This window comes from Nicotiana tomentosiformis, chromosome 9 (genome assembly GCF_000390325.3).
Source record: "Nicotiana tomentosiformis chromosome 9, ASM39032v3, whole genome shotgun sequence".
NCBI lineage: Eukaryota > Viridiplantae > Streptophyta > Magnoliopsida > Solanales > Solanaceae > Nicotiana > Nicotiana tomentosiformis.
In genome coordinates, this window is record NC_090820.1 from 87147286 (window position 1) to 87172381 (window position 25096).

At 36.8% G+C, this 25096-nt stretch overlaps 2 protein-coding genes across 7 annotated transcripts; one reads left to right on the forward strand and one right to left on the reverse strand.

The window, feature by feature from the left end:
- The first annotated feature begins 5946 nt into the window (after positions 1–5946).
- Positions 5947–10010, forward strand: LOC138899413 (cytochrome c oxidase subunit 6a, mitochondrial-like). 6 transcript variants are annotated; one of them, XR_011410999.1, is made up of 5 exons: positions 5952–6144; positions 7065–7171; positions 8079–8121; positions 9345–9407; positions 9686–10010. XR_011410999.1 is itself a non-coding variant. In XM_070185714.1 (4 exons), the coding sequence occupies exons 1-4, from the start codon at positions 5967–5969 to the stop codon at positions 8248–8250; spliced, it is 363 nt and encodes a 120-aa protein (XP_070041815.1). In that variant the 5' UTR covers positions 5951–5966; the 3' UTR covers positions 8251–8480. The 6 variants fall into 6 exon arrangements, 5 of the variants coding, with proteins under 5 accessions (XP_070041813.1, XP_070041816.1, XP_070041815.1 ...); XM_070185714.1 differs by lacking the exons at positions 9345–9407; positions 9686–10010 and adding an exon at positions 8216–8480 and having other exon boundaries at positions 5951–6144; XM_070185716.1 differs by lacking the exons at positions 9345–9407; positions 9686–10010 and adding an exon at positions 8274–8480 and having other exon boundaries at positions 5951–6144.
- A 9451-nt stretch (positions 10011–19461) lies between these two features.
- Positions 19462–20096, reverse strand: LOC138899147 (protein PXR1-like). Its single transcript, XM_070185269.1, has 2 exons — positions 19868–20096; positions 19462–19766 (listed from the first exon to the last, which is right to left on the reverse strand). Exons 1-2 carry the CDS (start codon positions 20094–20096, stop codon positions 19462–19464), a joined length of 534 nt encoding a protein of 177 aa, XP_070041370.1.
- Between the last annotated feature and the right edge of the window lie 5000 nt (positions 20097–25096).

Here is a 25096-nt window from a genome sequence, read left to right on the forward strand (position 1 = left end):
ACGGCTATATTGAGCTGCCACAGCATCACGAGCCGTACACCTTTATTCAGACACCAGGTCTTCCATCCCAGGGCCATAGGACTATACGTCCGACATACAGTCAAGCTGCCTCACAGCCATCTGCATCGCAGCCATCTACATCACATCCACATGGATCACATCCCTACATATTACAGCCACATGGATCGCATCCATCCATGTCACAGCCACTCGGGTCACAGCCATCAGTATCACATCCATTTGGGTCGCATCCAGCTATGTTGCAGTCACAGGGATCGCAACTATCTTCATCATCGACTCCATCTATTGCAGGCCTTTGCCTGCGAGGCAGTAGCTCTGACCCGCCTACACCGTCTTCACATGCCTCTGATACACATGCTTCGGATGGTGATGGCGAGGTAGTGCATTATGATCGATATGGCAGGATCATCATAGTCCCTGAGGGTGATGGGTAAGTGTTATTCATTATTTTTGCGTCTATTGATTTGTAACATTTTTACTAAGATATTAATGTGTTTTTATTGTTAAATTGCAGGTTCAGGTCGGGTAATAAGACTACGAAGATAATCACCAATACCATCAGAAAACTTTATGATGGCCCTTATGCGACTTGGACTGATTGCCCATTCTCGCTGAAGGAGCAAATTTTCAATCAATTTAAGGTATAAATATTCTTTTAAACAGTTTAATAATTTATATTTATGATGTTTTCATCTAATATCTAACTTTTGAAATACAGAGCAAGTGTGTATGGGAGGACCGTTATAGCGCGGAAGTGGCTGCAAATTTTTATCATAAAGCTCGCAACAGATTGGTGGATGCTTTCTCGGATGCTAGAAAGAAGAACAAGAGGCCTGGCTGGTTACTTGAGAATTTGTGGAATGATTTGCAAAGGCAATAGCTTACCGCAGATTTCTTAGAGAGGAGCGAAAAAGGAAAGAAAGCTCGCGCATCCGAGAAGGGAGGCTCCTTGCACACTGGAGGTGCGATCAGCCTAGGGACAATAAAAAGAAGATTGGTACATAATTGCTTAAATTATTTTACTTTTCTAAGTATATTTATTCTGTTTATTAACTAAATTAATTTGTTTTCAGGAAAAGAAGTATGGGCGTCCAATGAGTCATGATGAGCTATTCAAGGAAATGCATATTGTGAAGAAGAAGAAAGAGGGGGATCAAGATAGGTGGGTCGAGGACCGGGCCTCGACGGCATATGTAAGCTTTCAATTTTTTTTAAGTATTATAATTTACTTTTATAAAAATTTTGAAATACTGATTTAATTTAAAATAATATAGGGTCGCTACCAAAGTAACATGGAGGAATTCATCCGTAGTCATCCAGCTTGTGAATAGGATGAGCCAACCCAAACTTCGGACGAGGATGCTGAAAGAATATGGTTGGAGTTTGTTGGCGATCCAAAATGAGGGAAGGTATACGGGCTTCCTACTAAAAACTTTCATCGCTATAAGTGTGGAATGCGAGGAATAGGGACTTCCTCAAGAGGCGAGCAACTTAATAGGGAGAGCCTCTCCGCTATGCGGGAGATAGTGACAAAGCTCACATCCCAGCTAGAAGCGGCCAAGGAAAGAGAAAGGCTTAGAGATGCTCAATTCCTTGGCATGCAAGCTCAGATCAGAACTCTCCTATCTAGTGGAGCTTTTCCGTTGCCACGATCTCGTGAGTCATCTCCAGAGGATCCACCTCCACGTGATCGTTCCTCCCGTCTTGCTCGTGATCGTTCCTCCCGTCCTCCCGTCTTGCTCGTGATCGTTCCTCCCGTCCTCCCCGTGATCTTTCCTCCCGTCCTAAGTTCTAGATGTTAACAAACTGTTAGGATCGATACAATGAGAATTAACAACTTTAGTTATAGGCATTTTATATTTATGATAACATCTTAAGAATAAATAAGTATAATTCCACCTAGTAACTATTTCTTCAGGCATGAGTCTTGGTTTTAGTCCATACTGTATACATTTTTCCTTAATTGCATTTAATCTAGCACTTCTATTATTTTCTTGAATTACACCAACAACTCTTCTAGCTAAAGTGATATCATCTCTAAATAATTCAAGGCCACTCTTCACAATTAAATTATAAATATAACATGCACACCTAACATGAAATATTTCAGAAAGTGGTGTGTGTAGATGCAATTTTAATATTGTAATAGCAGAATTGTTGTTAGAAGCATTATCAAATGACATACACAAATCTTTTTCTAAAAGATTGTAAAATATAGCAACCTCATGGATAGTATTACTTATAAATGCACTAGTATGACTTTGATCTTCATCATATTTAAAAGCAATAATACGTTTTTGCATACAAAAATTATCATCTATCCAATGGCATATAACAGTCAAATAATCATTTTCATTAACAGCATGACCAATATCAGAAGTAAGAGAAACTCTACAAGAAAAACTAGCGAACAAATAACGGATATATGTCTGATATTGTCCAAAAAGCCGAAAGATATCAGCTCTACAAGTACTTCTAGGAATATCTTTAAACAAAGGGCTATAAATTCTTTGAATATAAGTAACAAGATATGGTGAAGTAGCAAAACTAAAAGGTAAACAACCTAAAACAATCATTTTAGCTAATTCTTCTCGATCTTTCGCTATATCGTATTTACCTATTAAACCGCTAGTACCCAGGTTAAATTTTTGTTGCTCACCTTCCTCATTAGCACCCCATGCAATAGGGTGGTTATCTATCATGTGCCTACGAAGTTGACCCGTTCCCCCTTGCTTACCTCCGGTCTCATGTTTATAAACTTCCTTACAAAATTGACATGCTACATAATTTTTATCTTCTTCTAGTCTTTCAAAAAACTTCCAACACTTACTTCTTAATCTTCGATTCCTCTTAATAGGGAGGGGAAGCCTACCTGTATTATCACGATCTCCACCCCTAGTATTTTGAGTTTGACTAGCATTATCAGGTGTAGTTGGTGGTATTTCAAGATTATCACGTGATTGAATATCATCTAAATTATCATCTATATCATAATTTCTTGATGTTTCTCATAATCTACATTTAAATTTTCAGGTGAACTTTCAAAAATATGTGTAAAGCTACTAGAAGAACCATCATCACCTCTTGATCTTTTAGGAGTTTTACTCTTACTACTATCACCTCTAATAGTACACGTTTTTTTGGCTGCTCTAAAAATATCTATTATGTAAATTAAATTAATAATTCTAAATAATAAAATAAAAATATACACCAAAGAAGAGAAAGAGATGGAACGAGTGTACCGAGATTCCGGATGCCGCATTAAATTTGATATTACTCTTCAGTTGATATTTGATGATATTAATATTGATACCACACTTCACTTAAATACTTGATATTTGATGATATTAATATTGATACCACACTTCACTTGAATACTTGATATTTGATAATTATAATTTTGTAGTGACTAAGGTAAATATTTGATAAAACTTGAAATAATAAGTAATTGAGAATTTAAGAGCAATAAGCAGTATTATCAAGAGAGAATTGAGAGAGAATTCGAGTAGTAAGAGAGTAAATTGTGAGAAAAAATGAAGAAGAAGGGGGGCTATTTATAGTTTTTAAAAGGTTAAAATTGTAATTTATCAATTATTAAGGGAGGGGCTATTTTATTAAGAGGGTAGGCCGAAATGACCAAATTTACAAAAAATGGTCGTTGCCCAACGGTCATTTTTGAATTTGACCGTTGGCAACAGTCAAATTTTTTTTTTTAAAAAAAAACATTTCCAACGGTAACCGGGCGGGACCAGGTTGTAGCCTGGTAAAAACCCGGCAGTGGGTAACCGGGCTAACCGGGTTCCGGAGTACCGGTTACCAAAATATGTTCGCTCCCGTCCGGCTCCTCCCCCGCCCCCGCCAACCCTCCCCAACCCGTCCTATCCCCTAGTGTACCGTGCTGACTCGGACTGAACCGGGTCGAACCGGGTTGTCATTGGACTGGCCCGACACGATTAACATGTATAGTATTTATACGACATTCTTTTATCCAACATATCTCAAGTATTATTTTGTGCAAAATAAAAAAGATTGCTGTGTAAAAAAAAGATAATGATGTCGTTTATATTTATCGATTAATAAAACATGTACTACAAAAGAAAGACAAAATGCGAGTTCTTGAAGTTGACACTGCTCAGTGACTAAGACTTAACTGAAAAGTGAAAATAAATCTTAACCTTTGGAATAAAGAAAGATACGTGTTAATAATCTTGATTAATATCGATATTAATCGCAGCAATATTTATTGGAGTTGAGCCGAGCCCACTTAAATATTTTCGAAAGATATAACATTATCATATATGATCTAACTAAGAAGAATAGCGTAGGTTCATTTGAACCCAGGACTCCCCTCCCACTCCTAGATCATCCCTGGGAACACCACTTTTGAAAAATAAAATTACATCAATATACTTGAGTTATTAAATATTTTTAGTGAAAGATTTGGACACATTTGTATTTCGTTGGACAAATTATTTCCATCTTGTAAGGGTCAAGTTTATTAATAAAGTATTAGCTTTTTTAAAATTTTAAAATAAAAAATAAATGCCTTTTGAAATTTTAATTTTTTAATAATATTAAATAAATGAAAAAAAAAGAGTTTTTGGATTATTTATGTTTATAACAAACAAATAAGATTTAAATATTTGTTATTATAGACGTATAACAGCCAACAACAACAACAACAAACCCAGTAGTTTCCCACAAGTAGGGTCTAGGGAGGATAAGATGTACGCAACCTTACCCCTACCCTTGGAAGGGCAGAGAGACTGTTTCTGATAGACCGTCGGCTAGAGAACGACTGAAAAGAAAAGGTAATTGCAACAAGTAGGAATAACAGTAATATGAAATAAGATTGAATCCAAGAATGCAGTCAAACTCTAGGTAGTAATAGCCATCTGTGGATAAAAGATATCATACTAATACTAATGCTAGCGAACTGAGTAAGACAAAAAGAAACGCTCGACTACCTACGAACCTTCTACAATAATCTTTGACCTTCACAGGAGCCACTCCCACCTTTTTCCGAATAACTTCATTCCTAATCTTATCCAACCGGGTATGCCCACACATCCACCTCAACATCCTCATCCCAGCTACTTTTAGCTTCAGGTTATGAGAGTTCTTGACCGGCCAATACTCTGCTCCATACAACATAGTCGGTCTAACAACAACCTTGTAGAACTTACCTTTAAGTCTCGGCGGCACATTCTTATCACACAAGACACCGGAAGCGAGCCTCCACTTCATCCATCCTGCTCTGATACGATGCGTGGCACCTTCATCAATCTCTCTGTTACCTTGTATTATAGATCCAAGATACTTGAAACTACCTCTCTTGGGGATAACTTGCGTATCAAGACTCACCTCAATATCCCCTTCCTGGGTACCGTTGCTGAACTTGTACTCCAAGTATTCCGTCTTGATCCTACTCAATTTGAAACCCTTAGACTCTAAGGTCTGCCTCCAAACCTCCAGCTTCTAGTTAACACCACCCGCGTCTCGTCAATTAAAACTATGTCATCAACAAATAACATACACCATGGCACCTCACCTTGAATGTGTCTCGTCAATGCGTCTATCGCCAAGGAAAATAGGAATGGACTAAGAGTTGATCCCTGGTGCAACCCCATCATAACCGAAAAGTGTTCCGAGTTTCCTCCCGCTGCCCTAACCCGAGTCTTAGCTTTATCATAAAAGTCCTTAATCACCCTAATGTAGGTTACTATAAAACTCAAAAGACTATAAAATAAATAAACCTGTTATAGAGAGGTTTGATGGTAGTGTAAAAAAAATAATATAATGTCGCTGCACCAAAATTAAACTCAAAACTATATATTATGTGTACCAAAAAAATAAAATTCCCCACATAGTAATTATTATTATTTCATTTTTTTAGAAGGAAAAAAAAATGAAGTAATACCACAGTATGATCATTTTTGTTTTTAATGGTCAGGGGCAGCGGGAAGAGTCCAGAACCACCTACACAGAGAACCAGACATCAGCTGGAAATGGCGTCTGCAATGATCAAAAGTAGCTTTCGCTCCGCCCTCCGCGTCGGTGCTTCTCGCGGAACTCCGGCATTCAAGAGGACTTTCGCTTCTTCCGCCCACCATGACGAAGCCCGTAAGCTCATCATCCATCTCTCTGTCTTAAATTTCTGGTTATTTACAATATACTCAGATGGCTGCCTTTCTTCGGTATTTCATATATAGTTGCTTACTCAATCTGATAATATTTTCCGTGAAGTCGAATTCCCTATTAACTATGAAATGAGCCTGAAAACGGCAGAAGATTAATTTAGCTTATCAGGACAAAAGGAGAACTTTTTGAATTCCAATGCTTAGTGTTTCCCATAACATAGGTTTGAGCGGTGATAAGACAGTTGTGGTATTTGCAAGCTCAACTAGTCACATGCCTGTTGTAGCAGATGCCATAGTACTGTCTTGATCATGTTCTCGGTTCTCTGTCAGAGTCGGATTTGGGATTTGATGTTTATGAGAGAGATAGAGCAATATTTGATTTATTATTTGCTATTTCACATGCGTTTGAGTATGTGTAAAAAGTTTTTCTTTTCAATGAAATCTTTCGATTATGTATTCCTCCCTCTATTTCAATTTATGTGACGTAGTTTGACGCAGTTTAAAAACGATATCAAAACGTTTGAAACTTGTGGTATTAAACATGCTATAACAATTTTTGTGATTATAAGGGTTTTGAAATTTATGATCTTAAAAATGTTATAATATTTTCTCAGCTATAAAAGCTTGTCACTAATGATAAAATTACAAGTTTACAATAAATTGTTTTGAAATGTAGAAATATATTATTCTTTTTGGAAAAGACTAATAAGAAAATTGTATCACATAAACTGAAACGGAGGGAATGGAGGGAGTAGTTTCTTCGAGGGATGATATTCATTTAGTCTATCTATTATTTTTCCTTTTCTTTGGTTAGTTTCAGTTGTTTGATTTCGCTGTATATAAACGATTTCTAATGTGATTGAAGTGTTAATATTTTATGATCTCTTTATTTCCTATGGCCAGGTGAAGCAGCTAAGTGGGAGAAAATTACTTATGTTGGAATAATTACATGCACTGTTCTTGCAATCGTTAATCTCTCTAAGGGTCATCCCCACCATGAAGAGCCTCCGGTAAGCTTTATATATGCATTTCTTGTACCTTCTTATATGTCAAAATTTGTGTTATTTTCAACAATATGCTGTTTTCAGTCTTTCCAATTCGGATGCAAAACTTAAGATGAAATCAGAAATTCATATTGACAATACATTTCTAAATGATTTTCACTAGCCCGGTTAAAGTAATGGGATTTGAGACACCCTTAAACTAATGATTTGATCATTTGACCAGTCAATAGCCAAAAAGCACCAAATTCATTATCAAGACAAGACCATTTTTGAATACTGCATAATTCTGAACCTACGCCATTACAAAAACTCAAGCAAATGGTACTTTGCAAGCAAAATAATGTATTCGATTCTAATGTAAAGCAATATAGTTGGTTCAGATAAGAGAATCCTGATGGAGATTCTCAGTTTCATGTAATTATCTCTGTTATAAATCTTTCAGTTGTTCCTCTTTTATTATTGGTAAACACTAAAGAAATTAGGAATTTGTCAGTATGAGAATTTCAAACAAAATAATCAGCCAATCCACTAAGATTAGAGAGAAAGAGGGGAATATGGTGCTGTGGTGGGGAAGGACAAAATGAGCTGGGCGAGAAGGGAAGTTGCAAGCTAGAGTTGAAGACAAGAAAGATAGAATAAGGTTAATTCGGTCCTTTTAATATCATCTGACTGTGTTTGTCTGTTGATTGAACAGATACTATAGGGGGCATTATTTTTCTTTTGGGGGGGGGGGGGGGGTGTTGATTATTGTAGAGGGGAATTTACAACTGAGATAGAGTATAGACATGTGTACTATAAGTTGCCCTATTTCTTATATATTTTGTCTATGACTATGAGTCCTTTGTATGCTGTTTCTTCACCCCACATAGCATGATTTTACAGTTCTTGCTATCATTTCTAACTCCGTTTGCAGCCTTATCCGTATCTGCACATTCGTAACAAGGAGTTTCCATGGGGTAATTCTGATAGCCCTCTCTTTATTTCGCGTATCAATGATTTCAAGTTTACTATCTCGTGTTTAATTGTATCTGATTTGCAATGAGCTATCAGCAAATAGATATTCTGGACAATGGTATGTTATCTAACTGAAGCACTTTATCTGGTTGAGGCTTTAAAATGTTGTAGCGTGCTGTGGATGGCTTCAATTGGGAACTTATGTTTCTTGTTGCCTGACAATGGGAGGTCTAGTTTTGAATGCCTTTTTATGCAGTTATGATGCTAAAACAATTTTGTAATTTGTCTTCTAAGTCGTATCTTGTCAATGAGTCATGACTAATATGTCGATTTGAAAACTATAATATGTTGAATTTGCTGAGTTGAGATGTCAGCATGTAATTGACATGCAGAGATCAGAAGGGATCACCTTTACCAACAAAATGAGAATATTTGCAGTTTGCATATGTCTATAAAAGTATTCACCTTTAGTTGGAACCTAAGCTTACACGCTTTGGAGTAGGTTCTGTTTATCTCCTTGACCTTTATATTATGGTTTTCAACGATGTTAGCACGTCTTTAACGGTCCCTGTTCTATGGAATTGTTTGAGGTGTTAGATATTTGGTTTACCAATGCTGTCCACAATATATATATTTTGGTTAAAGATTAAGATTTTATCAAGCAAAGTATCAATGTACACCACCTGCTCATTAAACTCTAGATTCGGGTTCATTCAAAAATAACCAAAGAAATAACGACTATATCTTCCTATTGCCCCACGGCTAGCTACTATGCTTCTCATCTTCTAGGAAGGGTCTTAGCATAGTAGCTGCGTCCAAAGTTAGAGCATTCAGTAAGGGTAACTATATAGTCTCTCTAATATTTGGAACCTCCTGTTGTTTCTTTCTGCCCAGATGTGATATACTGCTGCTGCAAATAAGAACCTCAGTACTGCACCAGTGGATCTTCTGTTATTTACCTTCTGAGATAGCCAAGCTACTTCATTGTCCCAGTGCTGTCCACACTATTTGCGTCGTGTGGCTCGGCGTTTGTCATTTTGGCTAGATAAAACAATACAAAATAGAGCATATAATATCTCAATAAAAATAATTATCATAACCGTTATATTTTGTGCAAGTCTACTTGAAGTAACAGCATAATGTTAATGGGGAGTGTTCAAGTATGCTTTCACACTCTTCTCTAGTTTTATCTGTGGTGGAACGTAAATGAGGACTTAATTTTCAGTGGGGCATTAATTTTCCGATGAATGTTGGTCAATCCAAGTGACTTTCAGGTCAATGGTAAGAGGTATTTTTTCCATTGGGCTCTTCTTCATTCAATTTTGACATGATTTCACATACTTATTTACTGTTATAAATTATACTCTCTTATCCAGTTCATGAATTCTAGCGTTACGTGAGTGTTCAAGCCAATGTCGGTTACTCTCTATATGTTTTTAGGGGGTATACTTATTTCTGTCGCTGAAAATTCCATGTTCAGATAAATTTGTAGTTAGATTTATGTTTTATTAAGGTAACAAACTATTTATTTAAGCTAAAATTTGGCTGGCCCAATTTTGAATGCAGGTTCGGATGGTCTTTTCGAGAAGAAGCATCACTAAACCTGTATATTTATCCATGAAGGCTTAAGAAAAGTTGAACCTGCTGCATCATCAAAGTTATGTGAAATATGTTTGTATTTGCGTCAGATGTCGTGTATTGATTGATGTACTCTGTGGTTTTCTGTATTGTCTAAATGGTCTCGTTCCAGCTGCTCTTTTCGATATGATTACCCACTTCATTCTAGATGCATTCAGAGGAGAAAACTGGTTGGATTGGAAATATATCTAGAAAATAGTTCAATTGAACTTTAGGTTTTACCTAATTTATACTCTATTTGACCCTTCCCCTTCTTGAGTACTACCTTGAGTGTAACTAAGGAATCAGGGGAAGTTGAAGTTCCACCTTTTGATTGATGTTAAGAAGGTTAGCAACTCAACCAATCTGACTCCGGCAGAGAGCATTTTGGGACATGTTAGTTTTATAGCTTTCCCTTTTAGTTTAAAGAAACAAAAACAACTGACGTCATTGAACTTGAATTGAAACTTCAGTGTGCATGGGAAACAATGTTGATTTTTCACATTTTTCCAGCTGCTAAATTCACAGAGTTTTCCTGCCCTCATCATTCTCACTTCCTCTTCAACTCTTAAAATTATTCTCAGTTGCAACAAATTCATAATTACTAGAACTTGCTGCTGATTCTTCATTTCCTGGTGGATTTGAATTTGAATCCTGTTCATTGGACCTAGCTAGGGGTGGATTTATATATATATATATATATATATATATATATATATATATATATATTATTCAATGAACATTGTTTTTAAAAAAATTAGACAAGTGAGGATGTGGAATTAAAAAAATGAGAACTTAGTTTTATAAAGTACAAAAAATTAAATGAATTTAACGTTGATTGCATCACAACTGAAATAGGAGAACCCATAAAACATACTTCCTCCGTCCCAACTTAAGTGACTCCTTTTTTTAGTAAGTCCCTTTCTATATTTGGTAACAATTAAACTTTAGATTTTTCTTTTTACCATTAATGAGATGATTTTTAGCCCACAAATTCCTGCGATTTATTTGAGATTACAAGTTTCAAAAGCCTTCCTTTATTTCATAAACTACATGTCCAGTCAAACACTTTCATATAAATTGGGACGGAGAGAGTATAATTTATGTAAGAAAAATAAATAATAAGTTAGATTATTAGATATAGTTATGTGACCAACTAATGAATAGAGAAATATAATTAAGTAAAAAAGTAAAATAAGGTTGACAGAAAACTATTTTAGTTATATTAATTGGAGGAAGAAAATGAGTTATTAAAAATTAATATGACAATAAAGAAATAAATTTATCAATAATAAGAGATAATTATATAAATAATATACTACTATATATAAAGAAATAGTAATTTTGGGGCCTTTAAATTTTTGGGGCCTTCACTTGCTTTAGGGTCAGGCTTCCCCTGGACGTAGCCCTTGTCTCCTCAGACTGATCATTTGGAATGGTATGCCTGTTGCTGTTTATTGGCTTCATTGGTTTCTGCTACCAGTTTGAAATTATCACTAGAGTTCTCATTTTGTAATATTTCAGGTGAAGAACTATCATTTTCTTGTTGCTGGTTATTGACTTCATTGTTTCGTGCCGCAGAGTTGGAGTAATAACCAGGTTTGCTTCAATCCTCAATTCTCCAACAGTAGTACTGTTTTCTTCAAGTGTTCCACTTTCCTCATCATTTGAGCCAGACTGGTTTAGATTTTCAGCATCTGCCTTGTTATTCTTGTTCTTCTCCAGCAACTCATTGTCTCCCTTATTGTATTTGTCCTTAATAGTTAAGGGTGTTGTATTACCTTTGTCAGGTTCTCAAAATCCACAGTTACTTTAACTAAGGGAATTGTCGCCCTTATCATTTTCTGCTGTTAAAGTCTCATTGGTCCTTTCATTTTCATACGGATCTTATTTTCTGATGACCACGATTCTTCAGTTTTATTTTGGTTCTCTTCATTCTCTTTGATTTATTTTTTTCCTCTGTTGTCTTCCTCATTCTTCTCTTCTTCATCTCGTCCCTCCCTTTGCTTTTCTTGATCCTTTTTACTGTTTTCATCTTTAGTTTCCTCATCTACTCTATTGTTTGAGATGAGACATCACCCCCCTCCCCCTTTCTCTCATCATTGCCGCCATCACTATTCTCTTTTCTTCTCATCTCTCTTAATTCTTATGAATCTCATCTATTCTTGTTTCTTCATCCATCAAATCCCTTTAAGCTCATTATCCTCTTCTGATTTCTCTGTATCATTTTCATTCTCCTCCACTTTAGTGTCATTATCAATATGTTTACCGTCTTCTTTCCCTCTCTCCTCCTTTCGCGTCTCATCATCACGATAAATATTTTGTCAAGCATGATTGATGGAACGTTACCTTGGAACCAATGAACATTGATGTCAAATATTCATATATGCAATTAAAAGACAAGAATTGTTATGATGCAAAGGTCTGGTTTTTTATTTTGTCAGCATCTCCACCAAGAACAACTAAAGGGAAACGTAGAATGCGGCAATCAGAGAACATCAGAGTAAGACAGAAATAGTTTTAAACAGATTAGCATTTGTGTATATTTGCAACATAGTTAGAACAAATTTTGGAGAAGACAATATTACAAGAGAAGAAGAAAGGTGTAGGAAAAGCAGTACTTGATACCAGAATTGGAAGTGAGTCTCCAAGTTCAGAGATCTTTGTTTTAGTAAAAGGTAAGTCTTGTATCAGTGAACTTCAACAATGATTAGCTGGTGTGGAATTGTGAACAATATAAACTTATTTCCATTTGTTTACATTAGTTCATGAACTAGAATATCAGTTTAGTACATCTATTAGAGTATGAACACATTGATGTACTTTGGAAGATATAATGTCTAGTAGTGTCATCCATGCACCTTGAAAGATGTGAGGTGTGGAGTTAGTTATTATGTTTACATATAGTGTAGGCTAGATATATAAAAGATTTCTCGTATAAATAGCCATGTATTCCTAGCCATTTGGAGCAAGTTAAGTTTAATAGAAATCATCCTTTCCTCAACTTTTTTCTTTGTGAGTTTTGAGTGTTCTTTTGTGTTGTCTTGCTCTCCCAAATTTTCTAACATTTTGGTATCAGAGCCAGTGTGTTTGAGAGACAACCAAACTTGAAGAGAAAATGGTAAATTGTAATGGAACTCCATTTCAAGTTCCTATGCTCACAAAAGAGAACTATGGAAATTGGTGTATCAGGATGGAGGCATTGCTTGGTGCCTATGATGTTTGGGAATCGGTGGAAGTCGGAGGTGATGGAGCGAAAGACGATGCTGCCTTTAAAATGAAAGATCAAAAGGCGCTCACTCTCATCCATCAATGTTTGGATGACAAGATGTTTGAGAATGTTGCAAATGCAACCACCTCAAAGCAAGCATGGGGATTCTTCAAACTTACTTTAAAGGTTTGGATAAAGTGAAAAGAGTTCGTCTCCAAACCTTAAGAGGAGAGTTTGAATCATTGCATATGAAGGAATTTGAATCCGTTTCGGATTATATTTCAAGAGTTTTGGCTATTGTCAATCAAATGAAGAGATATGGTGAAGACTTGAGTGATGATAAGGTTGTTGCAAAAATACTACGATCCCTTGATTCAAAATTTAATTATATTGTTGTGGCTATTGAAGAGTTCAAAGATTTGGATACCATGACCATTGAAGAATTCACGGGTTCTTTGCAAGCACATGAAGAAAAGTTGAAGAAACCGAAAGAAGAATCGGTTGAACAGGCATTGTAAGCAAAACTTTCTTTCAAGGAGAAAGATGAAAGGCGTGGCTTGCAATAAAGAGGTCGTGGACGTGGACATGGACGTGGAAAAGGTCGTGGTGGAAAAGGAAGAGGTAGTAGCCAACCACCAAATAAAAAAAATATGAGCCAAGACTCTAATCAAGGAAGAGGTTGTGGAAGAGGTAGATGATGGAGGCAAAATCAAGGAAGGTATGATAAGTGTAATATTGAATGTTATACTTGTCATAAATTTGGTCATTTTTTCTGGGAATGTAAAATTAATGTGGAAAAAAAAATAATTTTGTGGAGAGAAAAAATGAAGATGGAGATGACACTTTACTTCTCGCTTGCAAAAGAGAAGAAAGTGTAGAGAGAAATCGTCACGACCCTGAATTCCCACCCTCGGGACCGTGATGGCGCCTAACATTTCACTTGTTAGGCAAGCCAACGTTAGATATAATTATTAACCATTTTAAACAAAATTTACATATTTAATGACAATAATGAAACTGAATAGTCTGAAATAAGGTAATAAGCTAATTGTCACGACCCAAAATCCTAACCTGTCGTGATGGTGCCTATCTCAGTACTAGGCAAGCCGACAATATCAATAACCCATGATTTTCTTTAAATTTAAAAATGTAACGTTTAATACAATACCAAAGATCTAACAATTTCCGATACAACACTCCCAAAACATGGTGTCACTGAGTACATGTGCATCTAATATGAGTACAAGTCTGAAAAATACAGTCTATAATAGTCTGAGACCAAATACAGTAAACAAGGAGATAGAGAAGGAGAGACAAGGTCAGCGGAACACGGCAGCTACCTCAAAATCTCCTGAAAATCAACTGCGCGAAATGATCAACACCCGCTATGTTCAGGAACACCTGGATCTGCACACGAAGTGCAGGGTGTAGTATGAGTGCAACCAACTCAGCAAATAACAATAATAACGAAGAAACTGAAGATAATGACGAGCTACACAATCATAGTTCACTTTCTGTAGTTCCAGCAAAGAATAGACATGCTTTCAAATCCAGCAGTTTAAGTCAAATCAATTTTATACAGTTCAATTTCAAGTAATCCGGATATAAATTCTTTCAGAGATTTCACAACAATGACAGATGACAACCAAGTGCAACAACAAATGCAAAGCAAGTACAGCCTCTCAGGCAACAGTCACTCAGCTCATCACAATAGCTCAACCACTCGGCTCTCAGCCCTCAGCACTCACACTCAATGGGTACCCGCGCTCACTGGGGTGTGTACAGACTCCGGAGGGGCTCCCACAGCCTAAGCGCCATAATCTGCAGGGACAACTCATGTACTGCACAGACAACTCAGCTGCTATAATATCCTGCACGGACAACTCACATGCCATAATATCTTTACCTCACCGACAGGCCCTCGGCCTTACTCAGTCCTCAACCTCTCAAGTCTCTCGGGCTCTCAGGAATCACAAAGATCAGCCCAAACAAAGATAACATAGTATATCAACAAATATCTAGAAAGACTGAGGTATAATACGCAAGAAAAATCATGACTGAGTACAAGACAGTAATTAGAAAATAATTCAACAAGTACGTGACCTCTACGGGTCTCAACAGTACTATAACATAGCCTAAGCAAGATTTATAATATGATTTATAGTCAAATTTCTTCAACACATAGAGATCATATAGCTAACAATAAATTATTCAACTTTACAATTTTCCTGGACGGACCAAGTCACAATCCCCTCGGTGCACGCCCACATGCCCATCACCTAGCATGTGCGACACCTCAAAAATAATCATATGATACAACAATCCGGGGTTTCATACCCTCATGACCAGATTTAAAATTATTACTTACCTCAACCCGTTTACTTATTTATTCCACTATGCCCTTTTCATGAGAATTGGTTTCCGAAAGCCTTGTATCTAGCCACAATTAATTCGATTCAGTCAATACAAATTATTGTAATTAATTCCATAAGGAAATACTAATTTTTCTAATAAAATCCGAAATTAACTCAAAAATTGCCCGTAGGGCCCACGTCTCGGAAGCTGACATAAATTACATAATATAAACGCCCTTCCAACCACGAGTCCAACCATATAAATTTCACCAAAATCCGACACCAACTCGACCCTCAAATCTTCAATTAAATTTATAAAGATTTCTACCATTTTCAACCCATTCCTTACCTATTTGAACTTAACAATCCTTCCACAACCTTATTGGTATGTATACATAATACTCTTACACCCAAGGATCATACTATTAATCACCCATCTTTACTCCAAACCCGAAATTGAAGAATTAGGTAAAGAAATTCTTACCTCTTTGAAGCCCTAGCAAGATCCTTGTGAAATCTTCAAACCTTGAACAAGAATTGATGGATAAATGACTAAGTCTTCACTTTCTCTCTCTAAAATGCTCTCACCTCTCTCTAAAATATCAGATTTTGGCTAAAAAATGAGCTTCAAGGGCTATAAATCGAAGTTGGGCCCGGTCAAAAAATTAGAAAGAATGGAAGCTCCGACGCAGTTATGCGATCGCATAACAAGTATGCGGTCCGCATACCGGCCGCATAATTTGGCCTCCAAAGCTGGGCGTTACTGACCCGGTCTGTGGTCATTATGTGGTCTGCATACTTGTTCTGCGGTCGCATAATGCACCGCAAAACAGGTCTGTGGTCGCATAGTGCACCGCAGAGTTTCCTCAAATCTTGCCCCTCTCCTGCTCCACTTTGCGATCATTATGCGGTCCGCAGAGTGATTCTGCGACCGCATAGTGGTCGCAGAAATGACCTTTTTCCGACCAAACTTTCCTTTACACATCGGTGCATTTGTACTAATTGATCTCCCTCGGCACTACCAAACCTTAATTTCCTTAGCAAAATTTCTCCGGGGTCGTTACACATAAGTCAACATCCGGTCAACCTTTTCAACTTAAATTCTAAACCTTAACTAAGTGTTCCAAATCATTTCAAAACCTCACCGAACCCAAACCAATTACCCCGGCAAGCCAAATAACAACTGAAATTCACAATTTGAGCAGTAAATGGGGAAACGGGATTATAATACTCAAAACGACCGGCCGAGTCGTTATATTCTCCCCCTCTTAAACAAACGTTCGTCCTCGAACGGGTTTAGAATAATAACTGGAGTCTCAAATAAGTGGGTATTTACTCCGCATCTCCTGCTCAATCTCCCAAGTAGCTTCTCCGACTGGCTGGCCTCTCCACTGCACCTTCACTGATGCTATGTTCTTGGACCTCATATTTTGAACCTGTCGGTCTAAAATAGTTACCGGCTCTACATCATAAGTCAAATTACCGTCCAGCTACACTGTACTGAAATGCAGAATATGAGATGGATCCCCGACATACTTTCGATAGATACATGGAACACTGGATGAACACCTGATAGACTAGGTGGCAAAGCAAGTTCATAAGCCACCTCTCCAATTTTGACTATAAATCATGTTAGAAATCATACTTAGGCTATGTTATAGTACTGTTGAGACCCGTAGAGGTCACGTACTTGTGGAATTATTTGTTAATTACTGTCTTGTACTCAGTCATAATTTTTCTTGTGTATTATACCTCAATCTTTCTGGATATTTGTTGATATACTATGTTATCTTTGTTTGGGCTGATCCTTGTGATTCCTGAGAGCCCGAGAAACTTCAGAGGTTGAGGACTGAGTAAGGCTGAGGGCCTGTCGGTGAGGTAAGGATATTATGGCACGTGAGTTGTCCGTGCAGGATATTATAGCACGTGAGTTGTCCGTACAGCACGTGAGATGTCTGTGCAGCACGTGAGTTGTCCGTGCAGATTATGGCGCTTGGGCTGTAGGAGCCCCTCCAAAGTTTGTACACACCCCAGTGAGCGCGGGTACCCATTGAGTGTGAGTGCTGAAGGCTGAGAGCTGAGTGGTTGAGTTGTTGTGATGAGCTGGGTGACTGTTGCCTGAGAGGTTGTACTTGCTTTGCATTTGTTGTTGCACTTGGTTGCCATCTGTCATTATTGTGAAATCTCTGAAATAATTTATATCCGAATTTCTTGAAATTGAACTGTATAAAATTGATTTGACTTAAACTGCCGGATTTGAAAGCATGTCTATTCTTTGCTGGAACTACTAAAAGTGAACTATGATTGTGTAGCTCGTCATTATCTCCAGTTCCTTAGTTATTATTCTTACTTGCTGAGTTGGTTGTACTCATACTACACCCTGCACTTCGTGTGCAGATCCAGGTGTTCCTGAACATAGCGGGTGTTGATCATTTCGCGCAGTTGATTTTCAGGAGATTTTGAGGTAGCTGCCATGTTCCGTAGACCTTGTCTCTCCTTCTCTATCTCCTTGTTTACTGTATTTGGTCTCAGACTATTATAGACCGTATTTTCCAGACTTGTACTCATATTAGATGCTCATGTACTCAGTGACACCAGGTTTTGGGAGTGTTGTATCGTAAATTGCTATATCTTTGGTATTGTATTAAATGTTACGTTTTTAAATTTAAAGGAATTTGTGGGTTATTGATATTGTTGGCTTGCCTAGTACTGAGATAGGCGCCATCACGACAGGTTAGGACTTTTGGTCGTGACAAGTTGGTATCAGAGCCTAGGTTACATAGGTCTCATGAGTCATGAGCAGGTTTAGTAGAGTCTTGCGGATCGGTACAGAGACGTTTGTACTTATCTTCGAGAGGCTGCAGAATCCTTAGGAAAATTTTACTTTCTTGTATTCCGTCATGCGAAATTGTTGATTGCGGAAACTAAATTTATGTTATTCCATTCTCTCACAGATGGTGAGAACATGTACTACCGGATCGGACGGTCAGCCCCCAGTGCCACCAGTTAGGGTCGCGAGAGGCCGGGGTCGTGGTAGAGGTCGGGGTCGAGGTAGAGGTTGAGGTGTAGCTCGTACCACAGTTGGACCAACACCTGTAGTACCGCCAGTTGCTCCAGCTCAGGAGAAAATTCCAGATATAGCTGAGCCGACAGGATCAGCTCAGGCACGAGCTATGCCCATTGAGATTCCAGGCCTTCAGGAAACTTTGGCCCAGATATTGGCAGCTTGCACTGGTCTGGCTCATGTGGTTTCGGCTCAGGCCCAGATATTGGCAGCTTGCACTGGCTGGCCCAATTTTGAATGCAGGTTCGGATGGTCTTTTCGAGAAGAAGCATCACTAAACCTGTATATTTATCCATGAAGGCTTAAGAAAAGTTGAACCTGCTGCATCATCAAAGTTATGTGAAATATGTTTGTATTTGCGTCAGATGTCGTGTATTGATTGATGTACTCTGTGGTTTTCTGTATTTTATAAAAATTGAGAACTTTGTTTTATAAAGTATAGAAAATTAAATGAATTTAACATTGACTGTATCACAACTGAAATGGGAGAACCCAGAAAACATACTTCCTCCGTCCCAACTTAAGTGACTCCTTTTTTTAGTAAGTCCCTTTCTATATTTGGTAACAATTCAACTTTAGATTTTTTTTTTTTACCATTAATGAGATAATTTCTAGCCCACAAATTTCTATGATTTATTTAAGATAACAAGTTTCAAAAACCTTCCTTTATTTCATAAACTACATGTCCAGTCAAACACTTTAATATAAATTGGGACGGAGAGTATAATTTATGTAAGAAAAATAAATAATAAGTTAGATTATTAGATATAGTTATGTGACCAACTAATGAATAGAGAAATATAATTAAGTAAAAAAGTAAAATAAGGATGACAGAAAACTAATTTAGTTATATTAATTAGATGAAGAAATCGAGTTATTAAAAATTAATAAGACAATAAAGAAATAAATTTATCAATAATAAGAGATAATTATATAAATAATATACTACTATATAGAGAGAACTAGTAATTTTGGGGCCTTTAAATTTTTGGGGCCTAAAGCAAGTGCTTCCTCCCCTAGACATAGCCATTGTCTCCTCAGACTGATCATTTAGAATGGTATGCCTGCTGCTGTTTATTGGCTTTATTGGTTTCTGCTACCAGTTTGAAATTATCACTAGAGTTCTCATTTTGTAATATTTCAGGTGAAGAACTATCATTTTCTTGTTGCTAGTTATTGACTTCATTGTTTCCTGCCGCAGAGTTGGAGTAATAACCAGGTTTGCTTCAGTCCTCAATTCTCCAACAGTAGTACTGTTTTCTTCAAGTGTTCCACTTTCCTCATCATTTGAGCCAGACTGGTTCAGATTTTCAGCATCTGCCTTGTTATTCTTGTTCTTCTCCAGCAACTCATTGTCTCCCTTACTGTATTTGTCCTCAATAGTTAAGGGTGTTGTATTACCTTTGTCAGGTTCTCAAAATCCACGGTTACTTTAACTAAGGGAATTGTCGCCCTTATCATTTTCTGCTGTTAGAGTCTCATTGGTCCTTTCATTTTCATACGAATCTTATTTTCTGATGACCACGATTCTTCAGTTTTATTTTGGTTCTCTTCATTCTCTTTGATTTCTTTTTTTTCCTCTGTTGTCTTCCTCATTCTTCTTAAATTCATCTCGTCCATTCCTTTGCTTTTCTTGATCCTTTTTACTGTTTTCATCTTTAGTTTCCTCATCTTCTCTATTGTTTGAGATGACATCACCCCCCTCCCCCTTTCTCTCATCATTGCCGCCATCACTATTCTCTTTTCTTCTCATCTCTCTTAATTCTTATGAATCTCATCTATTCTTGTTTCTTCATCCATCAAATCCCTTTAAGCTCATTATCCTCTTATGATTTCTCTGTATCATTTTCATTCTCCTCCAGTTTAGTGTCATTATCAATATATTTACCGTCTTCTTTCCCTCTCTCCTCCTTCCGCGTCTCATCATCACGATAAATGTTTTGTCAAGCATGATTGATGGAACGTTACCTTGGAACCAATGAACGTTGATGTCAAATATTCATATATGCAATTAAAAGACAAGAATTGTTATGATGCAAAGGTCTGGTTTTTTATTTGGTCAGCATCTCCACCAAGAACAACTAAAGGGAAACGTAGAATGCTACAATCAGAGAACATCAGAGTAAGAAAGAAATAGTTTTAAACAGATTAGTATTTATGTATATTTGCAACATAGTAAGAACAAATTTTGGAGAAGACAATATTACAAGAGAAGAAGAAAGGTGTAGGAAAAGCAGTACTTGATACCAGAATTAGAAGTGAGTCTCCAAGTTCAGAGATCTTTGTTTTAGTAAAAGGTAAATCTTGTATCAGTGAGCTTCAACAATAATTAGCTGGTGTGGAATTGTGAACAATATAAACTTGTTTCCATTTGTTTACATTAGTTCATGAACTAGAATATCAGTTTAGTACATCTATTAGAGTATGAACACATTGATGTACTTTGAAAGATACAATGTCTAGTAGTGTCATCCATGTACCTTGAAAGATGTGAGGTGTGGACTTAGTTATTATGTTTACATATAGTGTAGGCTAGATATATAAAAGATTTCTCCTATAAATAGCCATGTATTCCTAGCCATTTGGAGCAAGTTAAGTTGAATAGAAATCATCCTTTCCTCAACTTTCTTCTTTGTGAGTTTTGAGTGTTCTTTTGTGTTGTCTTGCTCTCCCAAATTTTCTAACATTTTGGTATCAGAGCCAGTGTGTTTGAGAGTCAACCAAACTTGAAGAGAAAATGATAAATTGTAATGGAACTCCATTTCAAGTTCCTATGCTCACAAAAGAGAACTATGGAAATTGGTGTATCTGGATGGAGGCATTGCTTGGTGCCTATGATGTTTGGGAATCGGTGGAAGTCGGAGGTGATGGAACGGAAGACGATGCTGCCTTTAAAATGAAAAATCAAAAGGCACTCACTCTCATCCATCGATGTTTGGATGACAAGATGTTTGAGAATGTTGCAAATGCAACCACCTCAAAGCAAGCATGGAGATTCTTCAAACTTCCTTTAAAGGTTTGGATAAAGTGAAAAGAGTTCATCTCCAAACCTTAAGAGGAGAGTTTGAATCATTGCATATGAAGGAATTCGAATCCGTTTCGGATTATATTTCAAGATTTTTGGCTATTGTCAATCAAATGAAGAGATATGGTGAAGACTTGAGTGATGATAGGGTTGTTGCAAAAATACTACGATCCCTTGCTTCAAAATTTAATTATATTGTTGTAGCTATTGAAGAATCCAAAGATTTGGATACCATGACCATTGAAGAATTCGCTGGTTCTTTGCAAGCACATGAAGAAAAGTTGAAGAAACCAAAAGGAGAATCGGTTGAACAAGCTTTGCAAGCAAAACTTTCTTTCAAGGAGAAAGATGAAAGGTGTGGCTTGCAATAAAGAGGTTGTGGACGTGGACAAGGTTGTGGTGGAAAAGGAAGAGGTGGAAGTCAACCACCAAATTAAAAAAACATGAGCCAAGACTCTAATCAAGGAAGAGGTCGATGATGAAGGCAAAATCAAAGAAGGTTTTATAAGTCTAATATTGAATGTTATACTTGTCATAAATTTGGTCATTTTTTCTGAGAATGTAAAATTAATGTGGAAGAAAAAAATAATTTTGTGGAGTGCAAAAATGAAGACGGCGATGACACTTTACTTCTCGCTTGCAAAAGAGAAGAAAGTGTAGAGAGAAATCGTCACGAACTGGAATTCCCACCCTCGGGACTGTGATGGCTCCTAACATTTCACTTGTTAGGCAAGCCAATATTAGATATAGTTATTAACTATTTTAAACAAAATTTTCATATTTAATGACAATAATAAAACTGAATAGTTTGAAATAAGGTAATAAGCTAATAAGTGACAAAATCCAAATACAAATCCCGGAACTGGTGTCATGAATACATGAGCGTCTAGAATACTACAGATAATGGTCTGAAATAAACATAACTGTCTGAATCAAAATAAACAGCTAAAATGAAGTGGAAGGGGACTTTGGGGTTGCGGATGTCGTGCAGCTATGCCTCAAGTCTCCACTGATAGCTGGATCCGATCAAGTCTACTAAATGCCGCTAGAACAAACTTCGGTATCTGCACAGGATGTACAGAGTGCAGTATGAGTATAACCGACCCCATGTATATTGTAAGTGCCGAGCCTAATCTCGACGAAGTAGTGACGGGGCTAAGGGGAGTCACTTACATTAACCTGTACGCAATAATAATAATAACAAATAAGACAGGAATGGAAGTAAAGTAGTTAATTCATAACAACGAACTCAAATCCAACTAATTTAGAGTCTAGAATAACAATTCATATAAACTCATCTCGATTACCAAGGAAACCCAATAGTCACAATCAAATATAACTTTATACAATCTGTTGCGGCGCACAACCCGATCCAACCATATCATCAACTGTCAATATCATAACCCGTCCTTATTCTATTATTTCAACTCATTACCTTTCGATTTTCGTTGCGGCGTACAACCCGCTCCCCAAACAATTTCAATCAATAATAGCCATTCAACAACCAAGATTTATGAGAAGTTCTACATCAAGAGAACAAATGTAAGAGTAATGGAGAATAACACGGTAATCAAAGGATCTCGAACAACTCGAATGTCTCAACTCTACAAACTTAATATTATCTACCAATTAACAACTCATACAAATGAAACTACATTATTGAAGGCAACAAATAATACGAAACTATAAAACAAACAAGGCATAAGACGGTTTAGATATGCAAGAAAAGAAAATAGAGACATGTAGCAAACAAGCATGGAATTATGGAAGGAAGGGATAATTTAATATAAGGAATACTAAATGGCAAGTAGCAAATATGACATGGAATTCAAATAAACATGTAGCAATTAAGGCATGAAACAAGATATACTATGAAGCAATGAAGACAGGGAAACAAGTAATGTAACGACGCATATACACTCGTCACCTCGCATATACGCCGGTTTATGCATAATTTACACAACATGTAGTTCAAGGGTTCCTAATTCCCTCAAATTAAGGTTAGACCCAACTCTTACCACACTCCGCAACTGAAACATTCAATCAACCACGACCTTACCCTTAGAACAAGCCTCCAAACCAACCAAATCTAGCAAATTATTGACCAAACGATTCAAAATAAGATTTAGAAACTACCCATAATGAAAGAGGTTCAATTTTGATCATTTTTGAAGAAGTCAACAAAAGTCAACCCTGGGTTCGCTTGGTCAAAATTGAGTTTCGGACCAAAATTTGATTACCCATTCACCCCCAAGTCCGGTCATGTAATTTATTTTGAAATCCGACCCCAATTCGAGGTCTAAATCTCATTTTTATAAAAATTTCCAATTCTACCCAAATTCCTAATTTCTACCATAGAAATCTTAAATCTGATGTTGAAATCTCATGAAATGTAATGGGTAATTGAAAAGAAGTGGATTAAAGTCACTTACCTATGAGAGATCTCGAAACACAGAAATTAAGGGTAGTACTCAAAACGATCTATCGGGTCATCACAGTAGAGTCAGAAATTGGGGTAGATGATTAGTAGGTAGTTGAGCGTATTTCTTTTCCATATCAGTAGTATTAATACTTTTCTCGTATTTCCTTATTCTTAGTTTCTCTTACTGCTTGTTACTTCTTTTGTTTCAGTTATCTTATTATCATGTTGTTGTATCTGCTTCTTTTTGGTGGCTTCGACACTATCATATTTTTTTCAACACTGTTGTGACTATGCTTCTTTGAGCTGAGGATCTACCGGAAATAGTCTCTTTATCTTCACAAGACAAGGGTAAGCTTTGTGTATACACCACCCTCCTAGACTCAACTTGTGCCATTCAATTGAGTTTGTTGTTGTTATAGACATGCATGTTAATAAAAGTTGTTTAGCTATAAAAGCACGAGAAGTCTAAGTTTTCGAAACTAAAACGGAGGGAGTAACCGAAAAAGAAAAATTATGAAGGATAGGCCTACATGCTTTGTTACGCTGGTAGGTGGCTGGTAAAAGAAGATCATTGATGATAAAGCGGGTTATATTTGTTGAAGCTTTTGAATTTTGATTCATAAATCTTTAGTCTCCCCAACTCAAAAGTCTTTTCGAGGCCTTCTGTAACTGCAAGATGCTAAAAAACTTATATGGACAAACAAAACTTTTTTCTAAATTCATATCCATCATTATAAAGCCTCTTGTTTGACAGATCCCCCTTTCCCAGAAAGTAATAAAGTAAAAGCAAATACAAAATGCGAAAGTAGAAAAATGCATTATTTTTCTCAACCCCACATTAATCCTTTATTTGTTAATTAGCGTCTCTTTCTACTGATTTTGCTCATATTACTCCTTTGTCTAGACAGTGGTCAATGAACAGTTTCAGCAGCAAGTGTCGTTATTCCGTTCCAAATTATTTGTAATAATTTTCTATTCTTATATTTATATTTATAGTGCCAATACTTAGTTAGTACATATTACCAAGTACCCCCTTCTTCTACTTGGGCCTCGGCAGAGGTTTTTGATCTTATTCATATTCTAAGGAATTCTAAAGGGCTCTTTCATGTTGCACCGGTGCTGGAAAGGATTGGACTATTCCCTACCGAGACAACATAAATACTTCAACGGATCCTATTTTTCAACTAGTAAATCACAGTCTCTTAAGGTTTCAAACTACTATTCAAGTGATATATGAATAGCTCCGGAAAAAATTATTCTAATCGGATTGAAATCGTGAAAAAA